This window comes from Eschrichtius robustus, chromosome 5, assembly GCF_028021215.1.
Source record: "Eschrichtius robustus isolate mEscRob2 chromosome 5, mEscRob2.pri, whole genome shotgun sequence".
NCBI classification, from domain to species: domain Eukaryota; kingdom Metazoa; phylum Chordata; class Mammalia; order Artiodactyla; family Eschrichtiidae; genus Eschrichtius; species Eschrichtius robustus.
Genome location: NC_090828.1, coordinates 136,277,418 through 136,299,179, shown reverse-complemented (window position 1 = coordinate 136,299,179; position 21,762 = coordinate 136,277,418). Strand labels below are relative to the sequence as shown.

Here is a 21,762-nt window from a genome sequence, read left to right as displayed (position 1 = left end):
TAATTGTATAACTTGAAATCACAAAGAACTGTTTTTAAAATACAAAAAGGGCAAATTAGCGTTCTTCGGTAAACTCTCTATAGTAATTTTTAAGGAGGGAAATAATTTAAAAAATCCCAGTAGGCTTTTCTTTTCTTTTTCTTTTTTTTTTTTTTGGCCATGCTTGGAAGTGGCGTTGACCTTAAAACTTTTTGATCTCAAAGAACGCTTAATTAATCTGACGTGAAGAAAAAATAATAACCGCTTCACTTCTCTGGCAGTCTAATCGCAGACCACCCCCTTTTCCCCAGCCTTAGGGGAGGGAGCGTTTAATAACGGTCTGTGTAAACTGATGCCCAGGCCGTAGGAGTTCGCAGGAGCTCTGCTCGAACAAGTTAAACCAAGCAAGGGGCAAAGGGCAGCCCTCGAAACAAAAAACTGCTCAAACCAACCAACGCAGAGGATCGCAATGGCTCTGCTGGCGCGGATACTCAAAGCCCGTCTGCGCCCGGCGCCCGAGCGGGGCCCTTGGCAGCCTCGGCCCACGGACGCCAGGCTCCCGGCGAGGGCGCGGGCCGAGGACAAAGGAGCCGGGCGGTCGGGGGCGCCGCGGGCCTGGGGCCGGGCAGGGGGGCCCCGGAGCCTCGCCGCCATGCCGGGACCCCGGACCCTCGCCAACCTGGTGGAGTTCTTCTGGAAGGACGGCTTCAGCCGCATCCACGAGATCCAGGTAGGCTGCGCGCGGGGGACCGGGAGCGCGAGGGGGCTCGCTCCGGCGGGAAGGCGCCGGGGACGAGGCCCGGGGAGGGAGCGCCGGGAAGGGAAACCCGGGAGAGGATACCGGGGAGGGAGCGCCGGGGAGGGGATCCAGGGAGAGGATCCCGGGGCGGGGGGAGGAGCGCCGGGGAGGGGACCCGGGGAGAGGATCCCAGGGAGAGGATCCCGGGAAGGACGCCAGCGAGGGAACCCCGGGAGAGGATACCGGGGAGGGAGCGCCAGGGAGGGGATCCGGGGAGAGGAAACTGGGGAGGGAGCGCCGGGGAGGGGATCCGGGGAGAGGAAACCGGGGAGGGAGCGCCGGGGAGGGGATCCGGGGAGAGGAAACCGGGGAGGGAGCGCCGGGGAGGGGATCCGGGGAGAGGAAACTGGGGAGGGAGCGCCGGGGAGGGGATCCGGGGAGAGGAAACCGGGGAGGGAGCGCCGGGGAGGGAATCCGGGGAGAGGAAACCGGGGAGGGAGCGCCGGGGAGGGGATCCGGGGAGAGGAAACCGGGGAGGGAGCGCCGGGGAGGGGATCCGGGGAGAGGAAACCGGGGAGGGAGCGCCGGGGAGGGAATCCGGGGAGAGGAAACCGGGGAGGGAGCGCCGGGGAGGGAATCCGGGGAGAGGAAACCGGGGAGGGAGCGCCGGGGAGGGAATCCGGGGAGAGGAAACCGGGGAGGGAGCGCAGGGGAGGGAATCCGGGGAGAGGAAACCGGGGAGGGAGCGCAGGGGAGGGGACCCGGGGAGAGAATCCCGGGAAAGGCTCCAGGGAGGGCACCGTAGAGGGGCGCCGGAGGAGAGGGTCACGGGCAGGGGCCGCCCTGGAGCCGCTGGGCCCCCACGCGCCGTACGCTCCGGCGGGCGGGCCTGCGGAGTCGGGGCGCGGGGAGCCGCCGCCCGGCCTCCCGGGACCGTCCCGAGGGAGGCCCGTGAGCAGCAGCGCTCTCGCGGTGGGTGAGGAGCCCTGCGGGTCTTTACGCGGCCGAGGACAGGTTGCGTACGTTCCTAGTCCTTTTTGTTTGTGTTTTATAATTGAAAAAAAACAACAGCGAGGGGTTCGGAGGCTCCGAGGTATGTAATCTCTAAGTGATGGGAAGACAAACGAAAGTTCGTGAACCTCGGCGTCAAGCCAGGTCTGGGCAGGGACTTAGGAAGGACCCAACCGGTCCAGCAAGCCCGTCGGAGTGTTGGGAGCCCGCTCGTTGCACGGCGGCTCATCTTGACCCTGAGTTTTGCCCTTCCCGTGCCCACCTCAAATCGCGTCTTTCATTGCAAGGTGACCCCCACCTTTAAGCGTCGTCAAATCCATTGGCTCCCATTTGCTATGGCAGCTGCTCGCCGCTTGCCTGCGTCACTTTCTCAGGGCTCCCACCCCAGAGACCGCTGTGATCTCTGGGACCTGGGCCTTTTGACCTCTTCGGAGAACACCCTCCTTCCCCACTACTCACTTCTTTTTGTTCAAAGCTCACCCTTCAACCTTCAGAAACTTCTCAGAGGAAGCTTTTTGTAACCACCCACCTGGGTTTTGGTCATTCGTTCATACATTCATTCCCTCAACCCTTAACCTACATGAGGGTGCAGAGGCCACAGCTACAGCTGGAGAAGCAGAAACTTACTTCATTGATGGAAACAAAACAAAACAGTGGAGCAAAAGGAGCAATTTTAATTTGACTGAAATTCCAGTTGGCCCCTCATGAACTCTACACGATTTCTTCCCAAACATGTTTCTAGGGGTCAAAAATGATTTTTTCTGTTCCATGTGGAATCTGAACATAAGATATCAAGATGATAGTTTTCAAATACGGTAAAAAAAAAAATTGTTATTTATTTATTGACAAGTTCAATACAGGTTGCTCTACACTGGATGAGGTTCTAGTAAAACCCTCTCCCCATGTTCTCCAGGTCACCCCTAAGGCATTTCTAAGGAGGAAGAGAATTATTCTGTTACCTCAAGTCCAGTTTCCTTTCACTCGACTTGTAATCACAGAATGCTGTCTCACAAGGGATTCATCTATAGGGTCCAGGTCTTTCACTTTACATGTTTTAAGGCCCAAAGTGTTGGCTGAGTGACTTGCCCACAGTCACATAGCTGGTTAGTGGCAGAGCAGACACAGTGATCAAGGTCGCCAGGTATGACAGAGCAGGAGGGTCCTGCGTTACATAGCAGCCCTTTACAAGCACCTGTGGAATCTTGGCCAATCAGTTCTTCTCTCTGGACCACAGTTTCCTCCTCTGTGTGGGAGTCTAACAATCCTCATCCATCTCATGGGTTATTGTGAGGTCGTGTGATCAGGGCTGTGGAAGGGCTTTGTAAACTGTAATAATTACCAATACATAAGAAGAATGAACAGTTCTGGAACACTTTTCATGTGCCAGGCACAGTTTTAAGTCCTCCATGTGAGGTAATTTCTATTATTTCTCCATTTTGCAGGTGAGGAAACTGAGACACAGTGGAACCTAACTTCCCAAGGTCACCCAGCTAGTAAACTGTGAGCCGAGATTCCAACTCCAAAGTCTGTGCTCCAGCTGGCTACACAAACTGAGTTTGTGGCTGACTGTGTCATTCCTTGGCCCTCCACCAAAAAGGGCCATAAACTACCTGTGTCCTTCATCTCATTCTTTTTGCCCCTTGGTCAGTGGCTCCCTTGTCTGATTGTGCCCATTCAGTAGCTGGATTTGCCCGAGGAGGGGCCCATCTCCCAGTAGTTCCGGTAACAGTCATCCTATCAGAGACCTGGAGAAATACCCTTTTGGGATCACCTGTTTGTTAGGCAGAGTGATCCCTTGGCACCTGACACATCCCAGTTGAGTCCGAGTGTCTTCATCTCCAGGCAGTGGGACTTCAACCAGGTCCACAAAGAAGCAAACAGCTTCTACCTGAGAGCAGAAGAGTGGAGAGATGACAGACCCTCTGGCCCGCCATTTCCGTGGTTGAGACTTGGAGTGATAAGAAATGTTGGCAGATGCCAAAGAGGGACGTAGTCATTTTCCCCATGTTTAACCCTGCCTATGTCATGCTTTTTTTTTTTTTTTTTTTTGGCCACACCGCACAGCATGCGGGATATTAGTTCCCTGACCAGGGATCTAACCCATGCCCCCTGCATCGGAAGCATGGATTCTTAACCACTGGACCGCCAGGGAAGTCCGCATGCCTATGTCATGCTGAGCCATGCTGGAGGGTACTTTCTCTCCTTCCTTCTTTAATTATTTAACTGGACTGTTTAATCCATTTACATTTATTTTGATTTCTTTTTTTGGTGACAACTTCATTGAGATATAATTCACATATCATACAATTCTCCCACTTAAAGTATACAACCATCACCACAATCAATTATAGAACATTTTCATAATCTTGAAAAGAAACCCATATGGTATTCTTTAGCTATCACTCCCCAACCCTCTCATTCCTCCAGCCTTAAGCAACGACTAATAATTTACTTTCTGTCTTTACAGATTGGCCTATTCTGGACATTTCATATAAATGGAATCATATAATATGTGGTCTTTTTTGTCTGGCTTCTTTCACTGAGCATAATGTTTTCAAGGTTCACCCATGTTGTAACATGTATTAGTACCTCATTCCTGTTTATGGACAAATAATATTCCAGTGTGTGGATAGACCACATTTTGCTTACTTATTCATCAGTTGATAGACATTTGGATTGTTTCTACCTTTTGGCTGTTATGTTTTCATTTCTTTGGGGTATATATCTACGCGAGAAATTGCTGTGTCAAATAGTAACTCTGTATTTAACCTTTTGAGGAATTGCTAGACTGTTCTAAAGTGGCTGCATTATTTTATATTCCACCAACAGTGCTAGAGGGTTTTGATTTCTCCACATCCTTGCCAATACTTGTTATTACCTGTCCTTTTGATTATAAGCATCCTAGTATGTGGGAAGTGATATCTCATTGTGGTTTTGATTTGCATTTCCCTAATGACTAATGATGTTGAGCTTCTTTTCATGTGCTTATTAGACATTTCGGTATCTTCTTTGGAGAAGTGTCCATTCAAATAATTGCCCAGTTTTTAATTGGGTTATTTGTTGTTGTTGTTTTTTACTGTTGGGTTGTAATAGTTTTTTTAATATATTCTAGACATAAATCTCTTATCAAATATGTACTTTGCAAATATTTTCTCCATTCTAGGGATTGTCTTTCACTTTCTTGGTAATGTCCGGTATCATATCTTAAGACACAATTGCCAAATCCAAGGTCATGAATATTTATCCCTATGTTTTCGTCCAAGAGTTTTGTGGTTTTAGCTCTTGCATTTAGTCTTTGGTCCACTTTGAGGTAGTTTTTGTATGTGGTGTGAGATAAGGGTACAAATTATTTTTTGTTTGTGGCGATCCAATTTTCCCAGCGTCTTTTCTTAAAGAGGCTATTCTTTCCCATTTAATTGTCTTGGCACCCTTTTTGAAAATCCATTGACCTTAGATGTATGGGTTTATTTCTGGGGTCTCAATTCTATTCCAATGATTTAGATGTCCATCCTTATGCCAGTAGCACACTGTCTTCATTACTTTTATAGTAACCTTTGAAATAGGGAACTGTGAGTCCTTCAACTTTGTTCTTTTTTAGGATTGTTTTTGCCGTTATGAATCACTGGAATTCTGATAGAGATTATGTTGAATTTATGGATCAGTTTGAGAAGTATTGCCATCTTAATAATATTAAGTCTTCCATTCCATCAACATGGAATAAATAAATTCCATTTATGTAGGTCTTTAATTTCTTTCAATGATCTTTTGCAGTTTTCAGAGTGTAAGTTTTACACTTCTTTTATTAAATGTATTGCCAAGTATTTTATTCTTTATGATGCTATTGTAAATGGAATTGCTTTCTTAATTTTATTTTTGGATTGTTCATTGCTAGTGTGTGGAAATACAATTGAATTTTGTATATTGATCTTATATCCTGCAAGTTACTGAACATGATTTTTAGCAGATGTCTTAGAATTTTCTACACACGAGATCATGTCATATGTGAATAGAGCCAGCTTTACTTCTCCCTTTCCAATCTGGGCGCCTTTTCTTTCATTTTTTGCTGGGGGCATTTTTACAGGTTTATTACAGATTTCCCGCAGGGAGCTTTCTTCACAAGGCAGGCTGGGTGGCTGCTGAGTGTCTGAATGAAAGGGGCAGGCAGAGCCTGTTTGACTCAGGACAGTTAAGACCCTGCAGTTCATCTACAGCCACATTCCTCTCACATTGCTTCACACAGCTAAGGTTTTTTTTTAAACACACATCTTTAAAGAACTAGGAAAACTTCTATGAATATGATTAATGATGTGAAAATATGTTTACCTCAGGAATACTTAAAGCAACCACTCTTTTTTTGTTTTAATTAATATTTATTGGAGTAGAGTTGATTTACAATGTTGTGTTAGTTTCTGTTGTACAGCGAAGTGAATCAGTTATACATATACATACATCCACTCTTTTTTAGACTCTATTCCCATGTAGGTCATTACAGAGTACTGAGTAGAGTTCCCTGTGCTATACAGTAGGTCCTTATTAGCTATCTAGTGCGTATATGTCAATCCCAATCTCTCAACTTATCCCTGCCCCCTCCTTTCCCCCTTGGTAACCGTAAGTAAAGTGGCCACTCTGATTCAGTTCTGCGTAATGCAGAGCTTCCCTCTGCCCCAGTTTTCTGCTCCCCTAACATCCAGGAATGTCCGTGTCAAAGGTATATCATATCTGTGTATTTTTTCCTTTTTTGATTTCTCCATGGTTTTGCAGCAGAAACACACACAGGAATATGGAAAAATCTTCAAGTCTCACTTTGGTCCTCAGTTTGTAGTATCTGTTGCAGACCGAGACCTGGTGGCTCAGGTGCTCCGGGCAGAGGGGGCCGCGCCCCAGAGAGCCAACATGGGGTCCTGGCAGGAGTACCGAGACTTACGGGGCAGATCCACCGGGCTCATCTCCGCGTGAGTATGTGAGACCAGGCTGAGCCACGAGCAGGAGTGGGGAGCCCAGGGACACCCCCACTCCCTGAACGCTGGGCTCCTAAAACCAGCTATTAATAAAGCACAGAACTCCCAGTGGAATAGTATCAAAAGAGCCTCACGTGTGATCTCCTAAAATCTCCTAAAACCCTCTGGGAAGAGATGTGGTGGCAGGGACAAGGTGGGGATCCCACTAGCCGAGTGATGGAGAGGAGCCATTTTTCAAGGAACGCTTTGTGGCTTTAGGTGTCCATTCGGTGACCACTGCGGGGGTTGAAGCTCACAGAGCCCAGCTGTGCACAGGGGTGAGGGTGGTGAACTGTTTTAGGAGACCTCCAGGAGGGGCTGCGAACTTCAGCATTGATTGCCATGTGATGGCGTTCCTGCCTTATAACAGGCTGTGGTTATTATACACCTCTGAGTCTTCCAAGAGTGAATCGGTACAGTCTCAGGCAGGGAGGAGAAAACAGAGCATCTGCAGATCCCCTGGTCCAAATCCCTTTGGTTTAGAAATTCTATTTTTGGCCCTTTTGATATACATGTCCTTACACATGAACTGGGGAGTAATACCATCACTCCCCTCTCTTTGCAGTGTCTGTCCTGTCTTCATCCCATTTGGACTGGCAGATCTTGTTGACTCTTTATTGCTGGGAAATTTTTGCAGAGATACTCTGAATTCCTTCCTAGAATAACACTATAAGTAAGGTTATTTGGAATTCACTTTATTCTAGGGAGGGTGAACAGTGGCTCAAGATGAGAAGTGTGTTGAGACAAAGAATTCTGAAACCGAAAGATGTGGCCATTTTTGCAGGAGAAATCAACCAAGTTATTGCTGATTTAATTAAAAGAATCTACTTCCTCAAGAGCCAGGCAGAAGATGGGGAGACTGTGACCAACATCAATGACCTTTTCTTCAAATATTCAATGGAAGGTAGGTGAACTCAGGAGGTGGGGAAGATGGAAGAATGGACATTTACCAAAATATGGTTGTTATCACTCATTGAGCATCTCCTACGTCCCAGACAATGTGCTAAGCCCCATACATACGTACATGTAATTGTCACAGTGCTAATGGAACCAGGTTGACCGACACTTTCACAAATGGGGGAACTGAAAAACTAACCCCCATTTTTAGTGGCAGAAACTTAGTTTCAAATTGAGGTCTCTCTAACTCAAGAACCATGCTCCTAATTACTACACATTTTGTTTTAGCATAGTTTGAAAAGCAACAGGGGTCTAGAGGGCATGTACTATAATCATTCTAGCTTTTAAAATCCATGTTAGATGGGTAGCACATTCCCATGGTTCAAAAATCAAACCCAAAAAGTACTCATGGAAAAGTCTCCCTCTCTCCTGACCCAGCTAGGTCACCAGCTTCTTCAAGGGATATTTTATGTACATACAAAGAAATACGTGTGAGTATTCTTTTTACTTAAAAAAAAAAAATGGTAGCATACCAAACATTTTTTCTGTACCTGGGTTTTTGGAGAATTCTATTAGCTTTCCCATTTTTATTTTTATTTATTTATTTATGGCTGCACTGTGCGTGGCATGCGGAACTTCCCTGACCAGGGATGGAACCCGTGCCCCCTGCAGTGGAAGCGCGGAGTCTTAACCACTGGACTACCAGGGAAGTCCAGATTTCCCATTAAAAAAAAAAAAATTTTCTTCAAATTTAATTTTTAAGTTAACTTTTTAAAGTTCTGGTATTAATGCTCTCTAAAAATAGTAATAAAATCAACAGAGAAGTGAGTTGTAAACACACTGAAAAATCCTGCCCTTCCCTGGTTCACAGAGGCCCTTTCCTCTGCCCCATTAGCTCGTCCTGGGGCTCCCCGATGTGTGGCCAGGAGGAGCCACCTTTCAACTCCCCAAAGTTGGGCAACTGGCTGAAAGGTTGGGAGTTCTGCCTTGTGGGTCTTGAACAGACTGTTGAGCTGAGGGCGCACTGAGGCAGAGGGTTTGTCAGCATTGAACCCACAGCGCCCTGGGGGTCAGGACCTGGTAGAGAAAACCTCACGGGTAGGCACCTGGACCACTTTTTTTTTTAATTTTTATTTTTTTGGCTGCACTGCGAGGCTTGTGGGATCTTAGTTCCCCGACCAGGGATGGAACCCAGGCCCCCTGCAGTGGAAGCGAGGAGTCCTAACCACTGGACCACCAGGGAAGTCCCTGGACCACTTTTGAAAGTTACATTTATGGCCAGGTATCGTATGTTGATGCTGTGAATAATCTAGAAGAAGAAGAAGAAGGGTTGTAACCTCTCTCCCGCGCAGGAGTGGCCACCATTCTTTACGAGAGTCGTCTGGGCTGCCTGGAGAACAGCGTCCCACAGGCGACGATGGACTACATCGAGGCCTTGGGGCTCATGTTCTGCAAGTTCAAGACGTCCATGTACGCCGGTGCCATCCCGAGGTGGCTCCGCCCGCTCATCCCCAAACCCTGGCGGGAATTCTGCAGGTCCTGGGATGGACTCTTCAAATTCAGTAAGAGAAGAGTCAGGGCACCTTTTGTAGAATCAGATGGACCTGACTTTCCTCCTAGTTGTGTATCTAACACTCACGCAGACAGTGGGTATTACTGCCGGGGATACCCCAATGGAGTTACATGCTATTTGGACTCAAGAACTTTTAGATTGGTTTCTCAAATGAGCAAAAAGCACGTGGGTTGTAACCACAAGTAATGTGACAGATTTCTCACTTTAAAAAAAAATAAATTTATTTATTTAATTTATTTATTATTTTTGGCTGCATTGGGTCTTCGTTGCTGCGCGCAGGCTTTCTCTAGTTGTGGTGAACGGGGGCTACTCTTTGTTGCGGTGCACAGGCTTCTCCTTGCGGTGGCTTCTCTTGTTGCAGAGCATGGGCTCTAGGTGCGCGGGCTCAGTAGTTGTGGCACGCGGGCTCAATGGTTGTGGCTCACGGGCTCTAGAGCGCAGGCTCAGTAGTTGTGGCACACGGGCTTAGTTACTCCGCAGCATGTGGGATCTTCCCGGACCAGGGCTCGAACCCATGTCCCCTGCATTGGCAGGCGGATTCTTAACCACTGTGCCACCAGGGAAGCCCTGAAGAGGCGATTCTTAACCAAAACTTCTTTCAAAAGAAACACTGTTTTCAAACAGGCCAAATCCACGTTGACAACAAGCTGAGGGACATACAGTGCCAAATGGACCGAGGGGAGAGAGCGAGAGGGGGCCTGCTCACGTACCTCTTCCTCAGCCAGGAGCTGACACGGGAGGAAATCTACGCCAACCTGACCGAGATGCTGCTGGCCGGCGTGGACACGGTGAGCTCTCAGCTCTCCTTTCTTCTCAGCAGAGCACAGTTAAAGCTGGGGGCCTTTCCGAGGAATCGGACAGATGGCAGATACTTTAAGAGGACCATGCTTGTTTGTACTAGCTGAACGTCTGCTTCACTGCTGAGGGTCTCCAGGAGAAAACTCGACCTTTTTTCTTTTCTTTAATATAAACTAAGGTGCACGATGAATTCTGTAAATAACATAACCCAATTCTATTACCACACACACACAAAGTAGCAATATGTTTTAAAGTTTAAAATCATTCCTGATTTGCAAACATTTCTCCATTGTTTCATAATATCAGAAATGAAGGGACTTCCCTGGCGGTCCAGTGGTTAAGACTTCCCCTTTCAATGCAGGGGGTGCAGGTTCGATCCCTGGTCGGGGAGCTAAGATCCCCCATGCCTTGCGGCCAAAAAACCAAAACATAAAACAGAAGCAGGATTGTAACAAATTCAATAAAGACTTTAAAAATAGTCCACATCAAAAAAACTTAAAAAAAAAAAAAAAAGAAATGAAGAGGGCACAGACATTAAAAACCCTCTTATTTATCATTTAAAATATTCCGGGCTATGGAGAACTTCCCAGTTCATTTGATAAAGTCAGCATAACTTCAAAACCTGCTAAAGAAATCACAAAGAAAGAAAAGTTTAATAAGCAGTTTGACTTATGAATATGTACATATATCAATTTTAAATCCTAGTGAATAGATTCAGTTAGTGTAGCAGATGAATAATACACTATGACCAACGAGGGCTCAATATCAGAATGAAACAAAGCATTGCCCATTGATTTGGAGGGAATTCCATACCCTATTACTAAGTGAGAAATGAAGATGCAGAAAAGCGTGTACATCCTGTGTTCCCGTTAGTAAAACAGTGGCCCCCGTCCCATCTGTCCGTGTGCACGTGTGTATCGCTAAGTGACTGCTGGGCGTGGAGGAAACTATGGAGCCTGCACCCTGGATGATTAACGTGGGTTCCTGGGCTGGGGCGGGGCTGGCACAGGGGTGTGGAAGCCAAGTTCCTTCCAAAAACTTACGTATAATCTGATACATTTACTCAAGTATAAAAAATGATATACTTGTGGGTATATGTACAGAAAAAGTTTAGAATTTGCTAAAAGAAAGTGGTGAAATAAGAAAAAGAAGGGCCAGGCTTTTGGTAATTGGTGGAAGAAAAGTCAGTTGAGTGAAATAATGAAGATTAAGACAGTAAATTTGGTGATTTACTGTGTCTCCAACGCACATCTGTAAGCACCCTTCTGTTCACACGGAATCCTCTGAGGTAGGTGTTATTGTCTTCATTTAACAGGTGGGGAAATGAAACAGCTAATCTTGCCTCAAGGTTTTTCCTTCACAGGAGTGCTTCCCGGACTTGAGGAAAGCACAAATCTCCTTTTTAGAGGTAGACAAAAACCCCACGGTTGACATTTTTATTATGAAGTCACTTAAACATGTAAAAGCAAAAAAACTTCACATAAATTCATTATTCTTAGGGATCATCTTCAACAAGAAAGCAAAAAGTATATAAATTAAATACAAACTAATCAATGCGGGCAATGCAAGCGATGAAAGTTCTGATTAACCGTGTGAATGTGACAGTGTGGGTTTGCTTGAGTGGAGAAGCAATGATGGAATGAACGGCCTTGTGTCTAAGCTGATTCAGATGCATGCTACTATTGCCCTCTGGTGGTAACTCAGAGCATCACCGTGAGATGGAGGGCAGAGAGGACTCGTTCCTACGTGAAGGGAACATCAGGAGAAAAACTCTCGAAACTTCATGCTGATTTTTTAAAATGTTATTTTAAAAAGCCAACTTCATTGCAGCATAATTTATGCACAATAAACCGCATCCATTTAAACGGTACAATTCGATACAGATTGTTGACTGATACAGGATAAGCACAGCTGCAATCATTTTTGAAACCAGCACTGCAGTTAAGATCCTGGACATTGCTACCACCTCTGCAAGTTCCTCACCCCCATTTCAGTCCATCCCTCCCATCCCTCCCCTCCGGCAACCGCCTTCTGACACTGTGTCATAACAGTTTGCATTTTTCTAGAAATCAGTTTGCATTTTTCTAGAAATTTATATAAATGGACTCATACAGTAAGTATTTTGTGTCTGGCTTCCTTCACTCAGTAAAATGATTTTGAAATTCATGGATGTTGTTGCCTGTAAAAGTAGTTTATTCTTTTTTATTACTGAATAGTATTCCATTGTATGGCTATACCACATTTGGTTTTTCCATGAAAATGTGATTTTAATAGAAATTTTCTGTTCTCTTCATAGGAAGCATCTAAATTATTTCCTTATCATTTATAAGGAAGAACTTGTACATTACATTGTATATTACAGGAAAGCTTGCCCTCTAAAAATACGTAATATCTATTAGAGGGAAATAACATCAAGATGGCCTACTTAAGTTAGATTTTTTTAGATGAAAGAAAGGACACTTATACTGCGGAACTTCCTCGTTTACAAGAGAGTGAACTACAGTCACATAGATAATAGTATTGATTTTAGTGAAAATCTTGGAATCTAGGGTATAAAATAGAATTATTTATTCTCAATAACCAGAAATGTAATTCTTCAGTTTAGGAAGTGGTGTAAACAATGATACTGCTTTGTGCAAATGCCATTCAATCCTTATATGGTGCTTTGCTTGGTAAGTGCATGGGAACGATGAGTGGACCAGTAATAGTCCTGTGACCACCCCCTCCTGTCCCCCTCTCCCCCATCTCCTCTAGATTAGGGCAATCAGAGCAGCCCTTGCCCAGCCATGGGCTTGCAGGATGCCATTCTCAGGCTGATGGGCAGCCTCAGGTCCTTTCTAGCAAAACTCAGGTGACCCTTGTAGAGAAGGTCGAAGAAAGTTCTAGGCACAACTTCCAGGCTTGACCAGCATTCCTACGTGCTCTCAAACTCCATGGAAGAGGAGGCAGTTTGTTCTTCAATGAAAGTTCCAAAATAATTTTTCCTGTGGCTCTTCATTGAAAGAGCCCTTGAATCCCATCGTTGATGTTACTTTCCAAAAATCTCTGTTAGTTTTTTTCCAGGAGGAGTTAAGGGAGATCATCTTTTGTTTCAGTAAGACATAAAATGCTCCGATGGACTTATATGGGCATGGCTTTGCACCTGTGCTTATTCTCCCATGACTTCACGTCCGATGTTGCCTGCACCTGAAATCCTTGATTTTACTCACCCATGTGCCTGTGTCTGCCGGTTTCTTTATTAGACATCGTTCACATTGTCCTGGGCAGTGTATCTCCTCGCGAGGCACCCGGAAGTGCAGCAGACCGTGTACCGGGAGATAGTGAGGAATTTGGGGGAAAGGCATGTTCCCACGGCTGCAGACGTCCCCAAAGTCCCACTGGTCCGAGCTCTGCTTAAGGAAACCTTGAGGTAAAAGGTTCACCAAAATTCATGTCAAAAACTGTGTCCGTTAAGTCTCTGATTCTTTATCACAATGAATGTGCTTTTGACTTAAAAACTGGGTCCTAAACCAATACTCCAGCGACCCTCGGTGGCAGAAATGTTTAGGAAGGAGGGACTCATGACCATTTTATTTCCTCTCTGCCCTCGACAGAGCAGCAGAAAGGCTATTCTGTTTTACAGTTGGAAATATTCATTTCTTCATAAAGATCTTTAGAGCCATCCTCGAACTTTGTGCTCACTCTAGACATTTGTTTCATCAACTGTTTCCCAGTGTGCTCCTCTGAGGATAAAGCAGAGCAAGACTGACTGTCAGGAGAATGTTCTGGGCTGAGTGGCCAGTTACTAGACGTGCTTGCTGTGCTCCTTGTGTGAATCTCCTAGTCAGGGTGGAGACACCAAGTAGTGAGGCTTGTTTACTTCCGGACAGGACTTTACTGACCCTGGGAAACGCCGGAGCGTGAGGGATGCGGGTGGGCTTGGGCAGGCTTGGGTGGGAGGTGGGATTAGGTGACTAGGGAAGGTTCTTCCTCCTGTGAGGCTCAGGATCGTGACCACAGCATTCCTCTGCCGTGGCAAGGAGCAAAGGTTATTCACAGAGTACACATTAAAATAATGCTTTTAAACCTGACTTGATAATGATATTTCAAGGTGGATTGCATCTTCAGCATGCTGTTTAATCTCAAAAAAAAAAAAAAAAAAAAGAAGAGAGAGAGAGAGAAAGAAAGAAAATAGCCAGCTGTGTGTTAACTGGTATTTGTCAATTAAAGTTTATTCAGAGTTTTCGTAGGATCACTTCCCAGAGAATCCAAAAACTGATGTAGCATTTCTCAGAATCTATTTCTTGGAGCCCTGAGTCCTATGAACTATTCCTTGATAAAGGGGTCCCATGCTTGCATACATTTCAGAAATTCAGCATTATTCCTCTTGGGACTTCCCCGGTGGTGCAGTGGTTAAGAATCCACCTGCCAATGCAGGGGACACAGGTTCGATCCCTGGCCGGGGAAGATCCCGCATGCCGCGGAGCAACTGAGCCCGTGCGCCACAGCTACTGAGCCTGCGCTCTAGAGCCCGTGAGCTACAACTACTGAAGCCCGCGTGCCTAGAGCCCGTGCTCCACAACAAGAGAAGCCACCACAATGAGAAGCCCGCGCACCGCAACAAAGACCCAACACAGCCAATAAATAAATTTATTTATTTAAAAAAAAAAGAATTATTCCTCTTGGGAGCACAGTAGCATTTTAAAGGCTTTGCTTTGTGTTCTATAAATTTTTTTGACTGTGAAGCCCCAGAATACTTGCTGGGCAAAGCTAGGGAGCCCATGAAGATCCTTGCAAGATTTCCTGGTTGAAACTGTACCGTGTGTTACTTTTTAGAAAATGAAAATGGCAATATATCCAGACTTCTAAATGTTTAGTAACATATTTTGAAAGTCACCACTCCCTTCCCGTCCCCGTTGGCTCTTTCTAGGCTGTTTCCAGTGCTGCCAGGGAATGGCCGGGTCACCCAGGAAGATCTGGTTGTTGGCGGGTATCTGATTCCCAGAGGCGTGAGTTTGGCGGACATGGCCGGGCTGGGCTGAGCAGGGGCGGTTGGATTGGAAATTTGCTTCCATGTTTCGGATGTCCTTGTACCTAAGCAAATATCTGTAGATATCCTTTTCTTCTGCATATATTTTTATGATGAAGATGGGGCTTTAGGAACAAGGAGATGTGGATTGTGTGATACTGCTCTGGCAAAAACAAAGGCAGATATTTCTGTAGCTCACAGGCCTATTCAACCCTCCCACCCCCCGGAGGCCCCGTGGAAGCAGCAGTTCCCTCCAGGGAGAGTTTCTGAAGGACTTGAATTGCCTTCTCTGTGGCTGCATTGATGTCCATTCCCGGTAGGGTGTGAATTGAAGGGGGACCTGCCATCCTGGGTCTGCATGGCCCCTTGGGCCCTTACATGACTCCTCCTGGCCCGGAACATCTCTGGAGGGTCGGTCCAGCTGGGGCTGTGGCCTCTGCTCTGCTTTCCCTTGATTAAGTTCTTTATTACTTTTCTGGTGAAAACGGTTTGCTCAGACCCAGCTGGCCCTCTGCCACTATGCCACCTCCTACGAGGATGAGAACTTCCCTCGGGCCAAGGAGTTCCGGCCTGAGCGCTGGCTGCGGCCAGGAAACCTGCGCAGGGTTGACAATTTCGGGTCCATCCCCTTCGGCTACGGGGCTCGAAGCTGCATCGGGCGGAGGATTGCAGAACTGGAGATCCACCTCCTCGTGATCCAGGTAGGGCCTGGGGGCTGGGCACCCGCCTGTGGGCTGGGCTTCGTCTAGGTGACTGGGCTCCGTTGGATCAAGACTTAGGGGAAAACAAGGAAACAGGATTTTGAAAACTTTCAGAGCTTCCTGTTAAATCCCTTTTATGTGTTAAAATGCCTCCCCTCCCCCTGCAGTAGCCACCTCTAGCCCCATGGCCGCCTGCCTTGTTTCTTTCCTCCTTGGAGTCACATGGGCAGAACTGGGATGTGTGTGTGTGTCCGTGTGTGTGTGTGTGTGTGTGTGTGTGTGTGTGTGTAGAGGGGGTGGGTCGTTACAGGAGCCCAGGCACTCCCACAGGGGTTCTGCAGAGAGGCTAGTGGAAAGTGTCCAGCAAGCGGCCCTCAAACATTATGGGCCATCCCGTCACCAGGAGCTCCTCGAAATCAGGCTCCTGGGCCCCGGCCACAGAGAGAGTCACTTGGTGGGTCTGGGATGGGGCTCTGGGCAATTCTGATGTCAGTGGTCCGTGGGCTGCACTCAGTCTAAGGAAGTGCACGTGGTGGGGCATGGGGGCATCTCTACTCCTGCTGGTGGCCGCGTCTGCTGTTCAAGCCCCGGCCTCCCAGGCCTCCTCCCTTCAGAGCTTGTCACTGTCACCGTCACCATGGAGGAAGTCACGCTCACCCCCTGACGCCCCCTCAGCACCTCGTTTTCTGTGAATCAGCCTTTTAAACAGAGAGGTGGCTCTCAAGCTTGTTTGGGTTTCAAAACATCAGGAAGGCTTGGTTTTGGTGAGAGAATACCTTACATGCAAATCTCTAAAGGCTCAAGTGTTTACTTTTGCGCTTGTACAGTATCTGAGTTCAGGCTGCAGCAGGAACTAAATAATGTCTGAAGGAAATTTTATGCAAGAAAAGCCTGCAGTAGAGAAACTTCTATCCATTAGCCTTTCCGGCAGATTTGGGGAACCTGCCATGGAAAACCTAGGCCCAAGGCTCGGGAGCTACTGTCATTGACTCCAGGCTTTGGAAGCACGAGGGGATGACCTGGGGACCCATCTCCCCATTTCACTGATGAGGAAGCTGAGGCTCGGGGAGTTGGAGCCACCTGCCACGGTTGCTGCGTGGCAGGTGCAGGGCACGAGGCACGTGTCCTATCTCCTGCCTGCATTTCCCCTCATGTCACTGAGGTGTTTCCTGCAGGCCGGCAGAGCCCAGGGCAGAGCACTCAGGGGTTGGGACCTTTACGGACGATGGCATCAGAGAGCGTAAGGGATGGGGAAGCCTGGCCGGCCTGTGGGGGATTGTGGGCATGGGGGGATGGTGGGCATGGGGGGCAGGCTCGGAGGGCTGGAGGAGGTGAGGGGCCACGGCCAGGGAGGTGGGCGGGGAGGACGACAGCTGGGCCCCCCTGGCTCTGGTGGGAAAGCTCCGGGGACCTGGTGAGACCCGCAGAAGCGGGCGCCGGCCTGTCCCTCGGTCGTCCCACCTCTGTGGGCACACGGCTGGCTGCAGCCCTCCAAGGCGAGAGGCGTCCCTTCCAGGGCAGCTGTCCCGGGCAGCGGTGGGCCCCATGGACACTGGCCAGGCCCAGTCATGCCCGAGGTGGGAGGCATCTCGGTGTGGAGGATGGATTCCAACCCCAGCTCTGCCAGTTTGCGGTTCCGACACCACGGGCGGGCCTCTCAGCCACTCTGAGCATGTTTCCTCCTCCACAAAATGGGCCAGATACCTGCCTTTTGGGTGTGTGAGGAATAAAAATAGTCTAAGCAGACTCTGTGTCGTCTGCACACCTGCTCTCAGTGTCTGCTCACGGGGACTGGGTTTGGGAAGGTCCTGGCTCCGTCAGTGCTGCCGTGTGTTCCACAACCACGTCTCCGACGGGCAGAGGCCATTTCCAGGCAGCCTTTCGGGGGGGCTGACTGCTTCCCGGCTGCTTTCCCGCTTCTGACGCCCTGGACAACCATAGCGGGTGCTGAGGGCAAGAGGGCCGGCTGAGGGCACAGATGGTGGAGTGGGAAGACAGTCAGAAACTGGGTGTTTGGTGGTGGTGATGGGGGTTTTATTTGTTTGCTACTATAACATACACGGGTACCTGCTACAGTTCTTGCTTCAAGAGCCCTCATTTCTACTTGCGCAAGTATAGAGAGGGAACATCATTGTCTGTAATTGCCAAGAGAAAAAAATAAACAGAAGGCACAAATAAACAGTACTAGGAATGAGAAAGGAGACATAGCTACAAATGCGGTTGATTTTTTTTTTTAAATCAAGAAAATACTGCAAACAGCTTTTTTACCAATACATCTGAAGACTTAGATAAAATGTACAATTTACTAGAAAAGGTGTAAATTACCCAAATTGACTCAAAAGAAAGAGAACAGACCTTGAATACACTGAGTCAGTAGTAAAAATACCTACCCACCAAATGTTCCAGACCTAGACAGTTTTATTGGCACGTTTTATCAAACCTCCAATGAATGAGTGATCATTATCTTATACAAATAGAAAATAGAAAAAGGAAGTCTCACTTTTATGAGACTTGTATAACCTTGAGAGTCATAACCTGGAATGGATAAAATAAGAAAGAAAAACTACAGGCCAATCTGATTTATGAACAAAGATGAAAAATACATTAAATGAAAAATTGGCAAGCCAAATCCAGCAATGTATGGACCAGAAATGCACCGTTACCAAGTCAGGTGTGTTCAGGAATGCAAAGATGGCCCACCTCAAGACAGAATTCACCACAATGACAAATTAAGGGAGAAAAATTTTATGACCCTCTCCCAAAATAATTGATAAAATTCAACACCCATTCATGAAGAAACTCTCTTAGCACACCTGTAATGGAAGGGCTTTCCTTAAGCAAATAAATAGTGTCTATCCCAACAAAACAGTGACTTATGCCTGTGGCCTATGGGAAGGGAAGGTTTGGCTTTAGTGCTGCAATATTAATGTGTTTCCTTGAAATCAGGAACAAGACATTCATATCCCACGGAGAATGGTTAGAAGATACACCCTTGCTCCTTGGGAACTGGAGACTTGAGGTGGAAGGGGGGCCTTGTTTTTTTGGCTTTTACATCTCCTGTGTAGTTTTCATTTTTCAATGAGCATGTACTGCCACTCAGAAAGGAAAAAGGCCCTGTGGGATGTTGGCCGTGGAGTGAGGAGACCTGTGTGTGATTCTTTCCTCTGCCACATGGGAATGCACGAGCAGTCCTGTGAGGTCAGAACAAAGGGTCAGAGATTAGATGTTGAGGTGAAGGCACCTTGATGCCAGAATGTTCTAGAGCTGCCTAAATACAGGTCATTCAGCTTGGCTCTCTAACAATGACAAAGTAACGATTTTAGCCCGTGTCTTCAATGCAGCCCTGCTCCCTGCCTGACCTCCAGCCCCGGAGCCCCAGCTCACCCAGAGGACCCATCAGTGGGTCTTGCTGCTTTACCTGGGAGACCAGGCTGGAGAGTCAGGGTGGGCTAGGGCATCTGCATCCCATGTGACAATATAGGTTCTCCAGCACTGATGCTGTCTTAGGAGGTTGGAGCAGGGGAGGGATGAATGGCTGGTCTGCTACCCTGCACTGTCCCCACTGGCTCTTGAGCAAGGCCCTGCCTCCCCTCCAGGAACCAATGTAGTTTTGACAGAGGTCCTTGGAGCAGGTTGCCTTTTGTTTTCTAAGCCTAGAGGTGACTTTGAAAATCAAGCCTTGGCCATTTGGTGGGGAGATTAGTGCTTGAGGCTGGCGGATACTTAAGTGTTCTTTAAAACTTCCCAGTTTCACCCTGAGAGGTAGGGCTGCTTCTCCTTTTGAACTGCAGAAGTGAGAAATGGAATCAAAGGTGAAAATGAAGAATATTTAAATTAAAGACAGTAATGGATAAAGTCTGACAGCTGTGCCCCTGCTGTGTCCATACCACCACTGAAGTGGCTGCAGATTCCAGACCAGCAGGAACCCTGGAATTTCACTTTGTTCCTCTTTCCTCCTTGCTCCTTTGATTCCTTCTTTTTCTAGACCTACAGCGGAAGTACTACAGTTAGAACTTTGAACTAGCTAATAAAGTGTAAGTCATTTGAACATTCTGTTACTGAACAAAGTTCATGTGCCCGACGCACAGTGAGGCCAAACAAACCAAAATGTCAGAGTTTCAAGCAGAGAAAGGTTTATTGCAGGGCCAAGCAAGGACATGGGAGGCTTATGCCCCCCAAACCCCGAACTCCTTGATGGTTTGTGGGGAGAAGCTTTTATAGGCAAAATTTGGGGTAAGGGCTGCAGGGCTGATTGGTTGGTGGTAAGGTAAGAGGGTGGGGCTCCAGGAATCTTGTGCTCATCCTGAAGTTACCATCCTCCACTTGAGTGGGGGCCTTAGCTCTGCAGAAGTGCTCAAAGATACTGTAATGTGTATTTCTTGAGGAGGAACCAGAACCCTGCCCCAAGGCTGCACTATTGTTTCTTGACTGCTCCTCCCTTGTTTCTGCATCCCCTCCCTTCCCTAATTAGTAACTGCTCGAGTCCCCTCTTTGGAGCTCAGGGAAGGGCAAGGAAGTCGTATGAAGCCTATTTCCTCCAAGCAAGAAATGGGGGACATGGAAAGGTTTTTGTGTCCAGGAGCCCCACAGGGTCCTGCTCAGTTTAAATTCTGATTGTGTATCTTTTGTCCCATGGGCCTTGTTGCTCAGAGGACATGCTGGACTCCTGTATAGGACCTGATGCCCTGTTTCCCACATCTCTCATTCCCTCGGCTCCCTGCAGCCGGGGCTGTGACAGGAGTATGGGCACTCCAGCAGTACTGTGAATTTTCTGCTTCCCAATTTTGAAGTCCTTCTCTCTCTCTTTCTCTTCTTAGTTGCTTCAACGTTTTGAGATCAAAATATCTCCTTGGACTAAAACTGTTCATGCAAAAACCCATGGGCTTCTGATGCCAGGGGAGCCCATCCACGTGCGTTTTGTTAACAGAAAGTGAGCCTGGCGTTTTCACCCAGCAGCCAGACCGACACACACCAGGTGTTCGTGGGCCACGGATGATGGTGGGGGAGAAAAGGATCCCTTCTGGGGGCTGTCTTGGTTATAAATTGGCCTCCTGGTTTCTGGGAGGCTGAAATCTTTATGCAAAGTAATGTGAGAAGATTGTTTTACTTTTGTATACCAGAGCTGCTTTTTTTTTTTTTTTTTTTTTTGGAGAAACAGCTGTTGCGAAGCCAGTGGCACTGAATTCTCATGCCTCATATGGTATCTTACCCTTGGACTCACTATTCACTTACCCATAGTCTCCTCTGCATGTGGGCCAGGAAATGTTGGCGTACACATAGATTCAGTGCTTGAATATACCTTCTCTAATACTGCATCCGGGACTGCCTGTTAGGATACAGTTCCAACTTCTTGTTTTTAATTTGAAGAGGAAACATTAAGAGACCTCTGTAGAACAGACCTGTGGTTGCCAGGGGGGAGGGGAGGTGAGGGAAGGAAGGAATGGGAGTTCGGAATTAGCTCTATAGCACAGGGAACTATATTCAATATCCTGTGATAAACCATAATGGAAAAGAATATGAAAAAGAATGTATATATGTATAACTGAATCACTTTGTTACATAGCAGAAATTATCACAACACTGTAAATGAACTACAATAAAATAAATTAGAAAAAAAAAAGGAATGCCTCTCTAATACCGTAATTACGGGAAGAAAACACCCAGGCGACAGACAGCAAGCCCCAGATTTAGATCCTGCAGCAGGGCTCCGAATTAAAAGGACCATATTCTTATTTTTTTTCTCCAAACTAATGTTTCTTTTTCTAGTCATAGCTCCTAAAGAAGTTGAATATTAGTTTTTTGGTTTGAAAGAAATAATCAATAAGAAATAAAACTCCTGGGGAAGTCAAGAATAATCAGGTTTTCTAACCGAATCTAAGTACTCAGCAGATGTATAAGAACTGAAAATCTGAGCATGTGAAATTTCATTGCCTACATTGAGAAAAATGAATTAAACAAACACTGTGGAAAACAGTGTAACTTTCGAACATTTTCATTTCAAGGAAAAATAAATATGTAAATGGACATTCTATAGACAAAATCATATTTTTATCTTCATA

At 46.9% G+C, this 21,762-nt stretch overlaps 1 protein-coding gene across 4 annotated transcripts; it reads left to right on the top strand.

Moving 5' to 3' along the window:
- Nucleotides 1–317: 317 nt before the first annotated feature.
- On the top strand, nucleotides 318–21,473 carry CYP27C1 (cytochrome P450 family 27 subfamily C member 1). 4 transcript variants are annotated; one of them, XM_068545296.1, is made up of 9 exons: nucleotides 318–709; nucleotides 6,564–6,681; nucleotides 7,511–7,630; nucleotides 8,976–9,185; nucleotides 9,821–9,984; nucleotides 13,237–13,403; nucleotides 14,904–14,982; nucleotides 15,500–15,703; nucleotides 20,521–21,473. In XM_068545296.1, the coding sequence occupies exons 1-9, from the start codon at nucleotides 449–451 to the stop codon at nucleotides 20,635–20,637; spliced, it is 1,440 nt and encodes a 479-aa protein (XP_068401397.1). In that variant the 5' UTR covers nucleotides 318–448; the 3' UTR covers nucleotides 20,638–21,473. The 4 variants fall into 4 exon arrangements, with proteins under 4 accessions (XP_068401397.1, XP_068401399.1, XP_068401398.1 ...); XM_068545298.1 differs by having other exon boundaries at nucleotides 6,491–6,681; nucleotides 7,431–7,630; XM_068545297.1 differs by having other exon boundaries at nucleotides 649–709; nucleotides 7,431–7,630.
- Nucleotides 21,474–21,762: the final 289 nt, after the last annotated feature.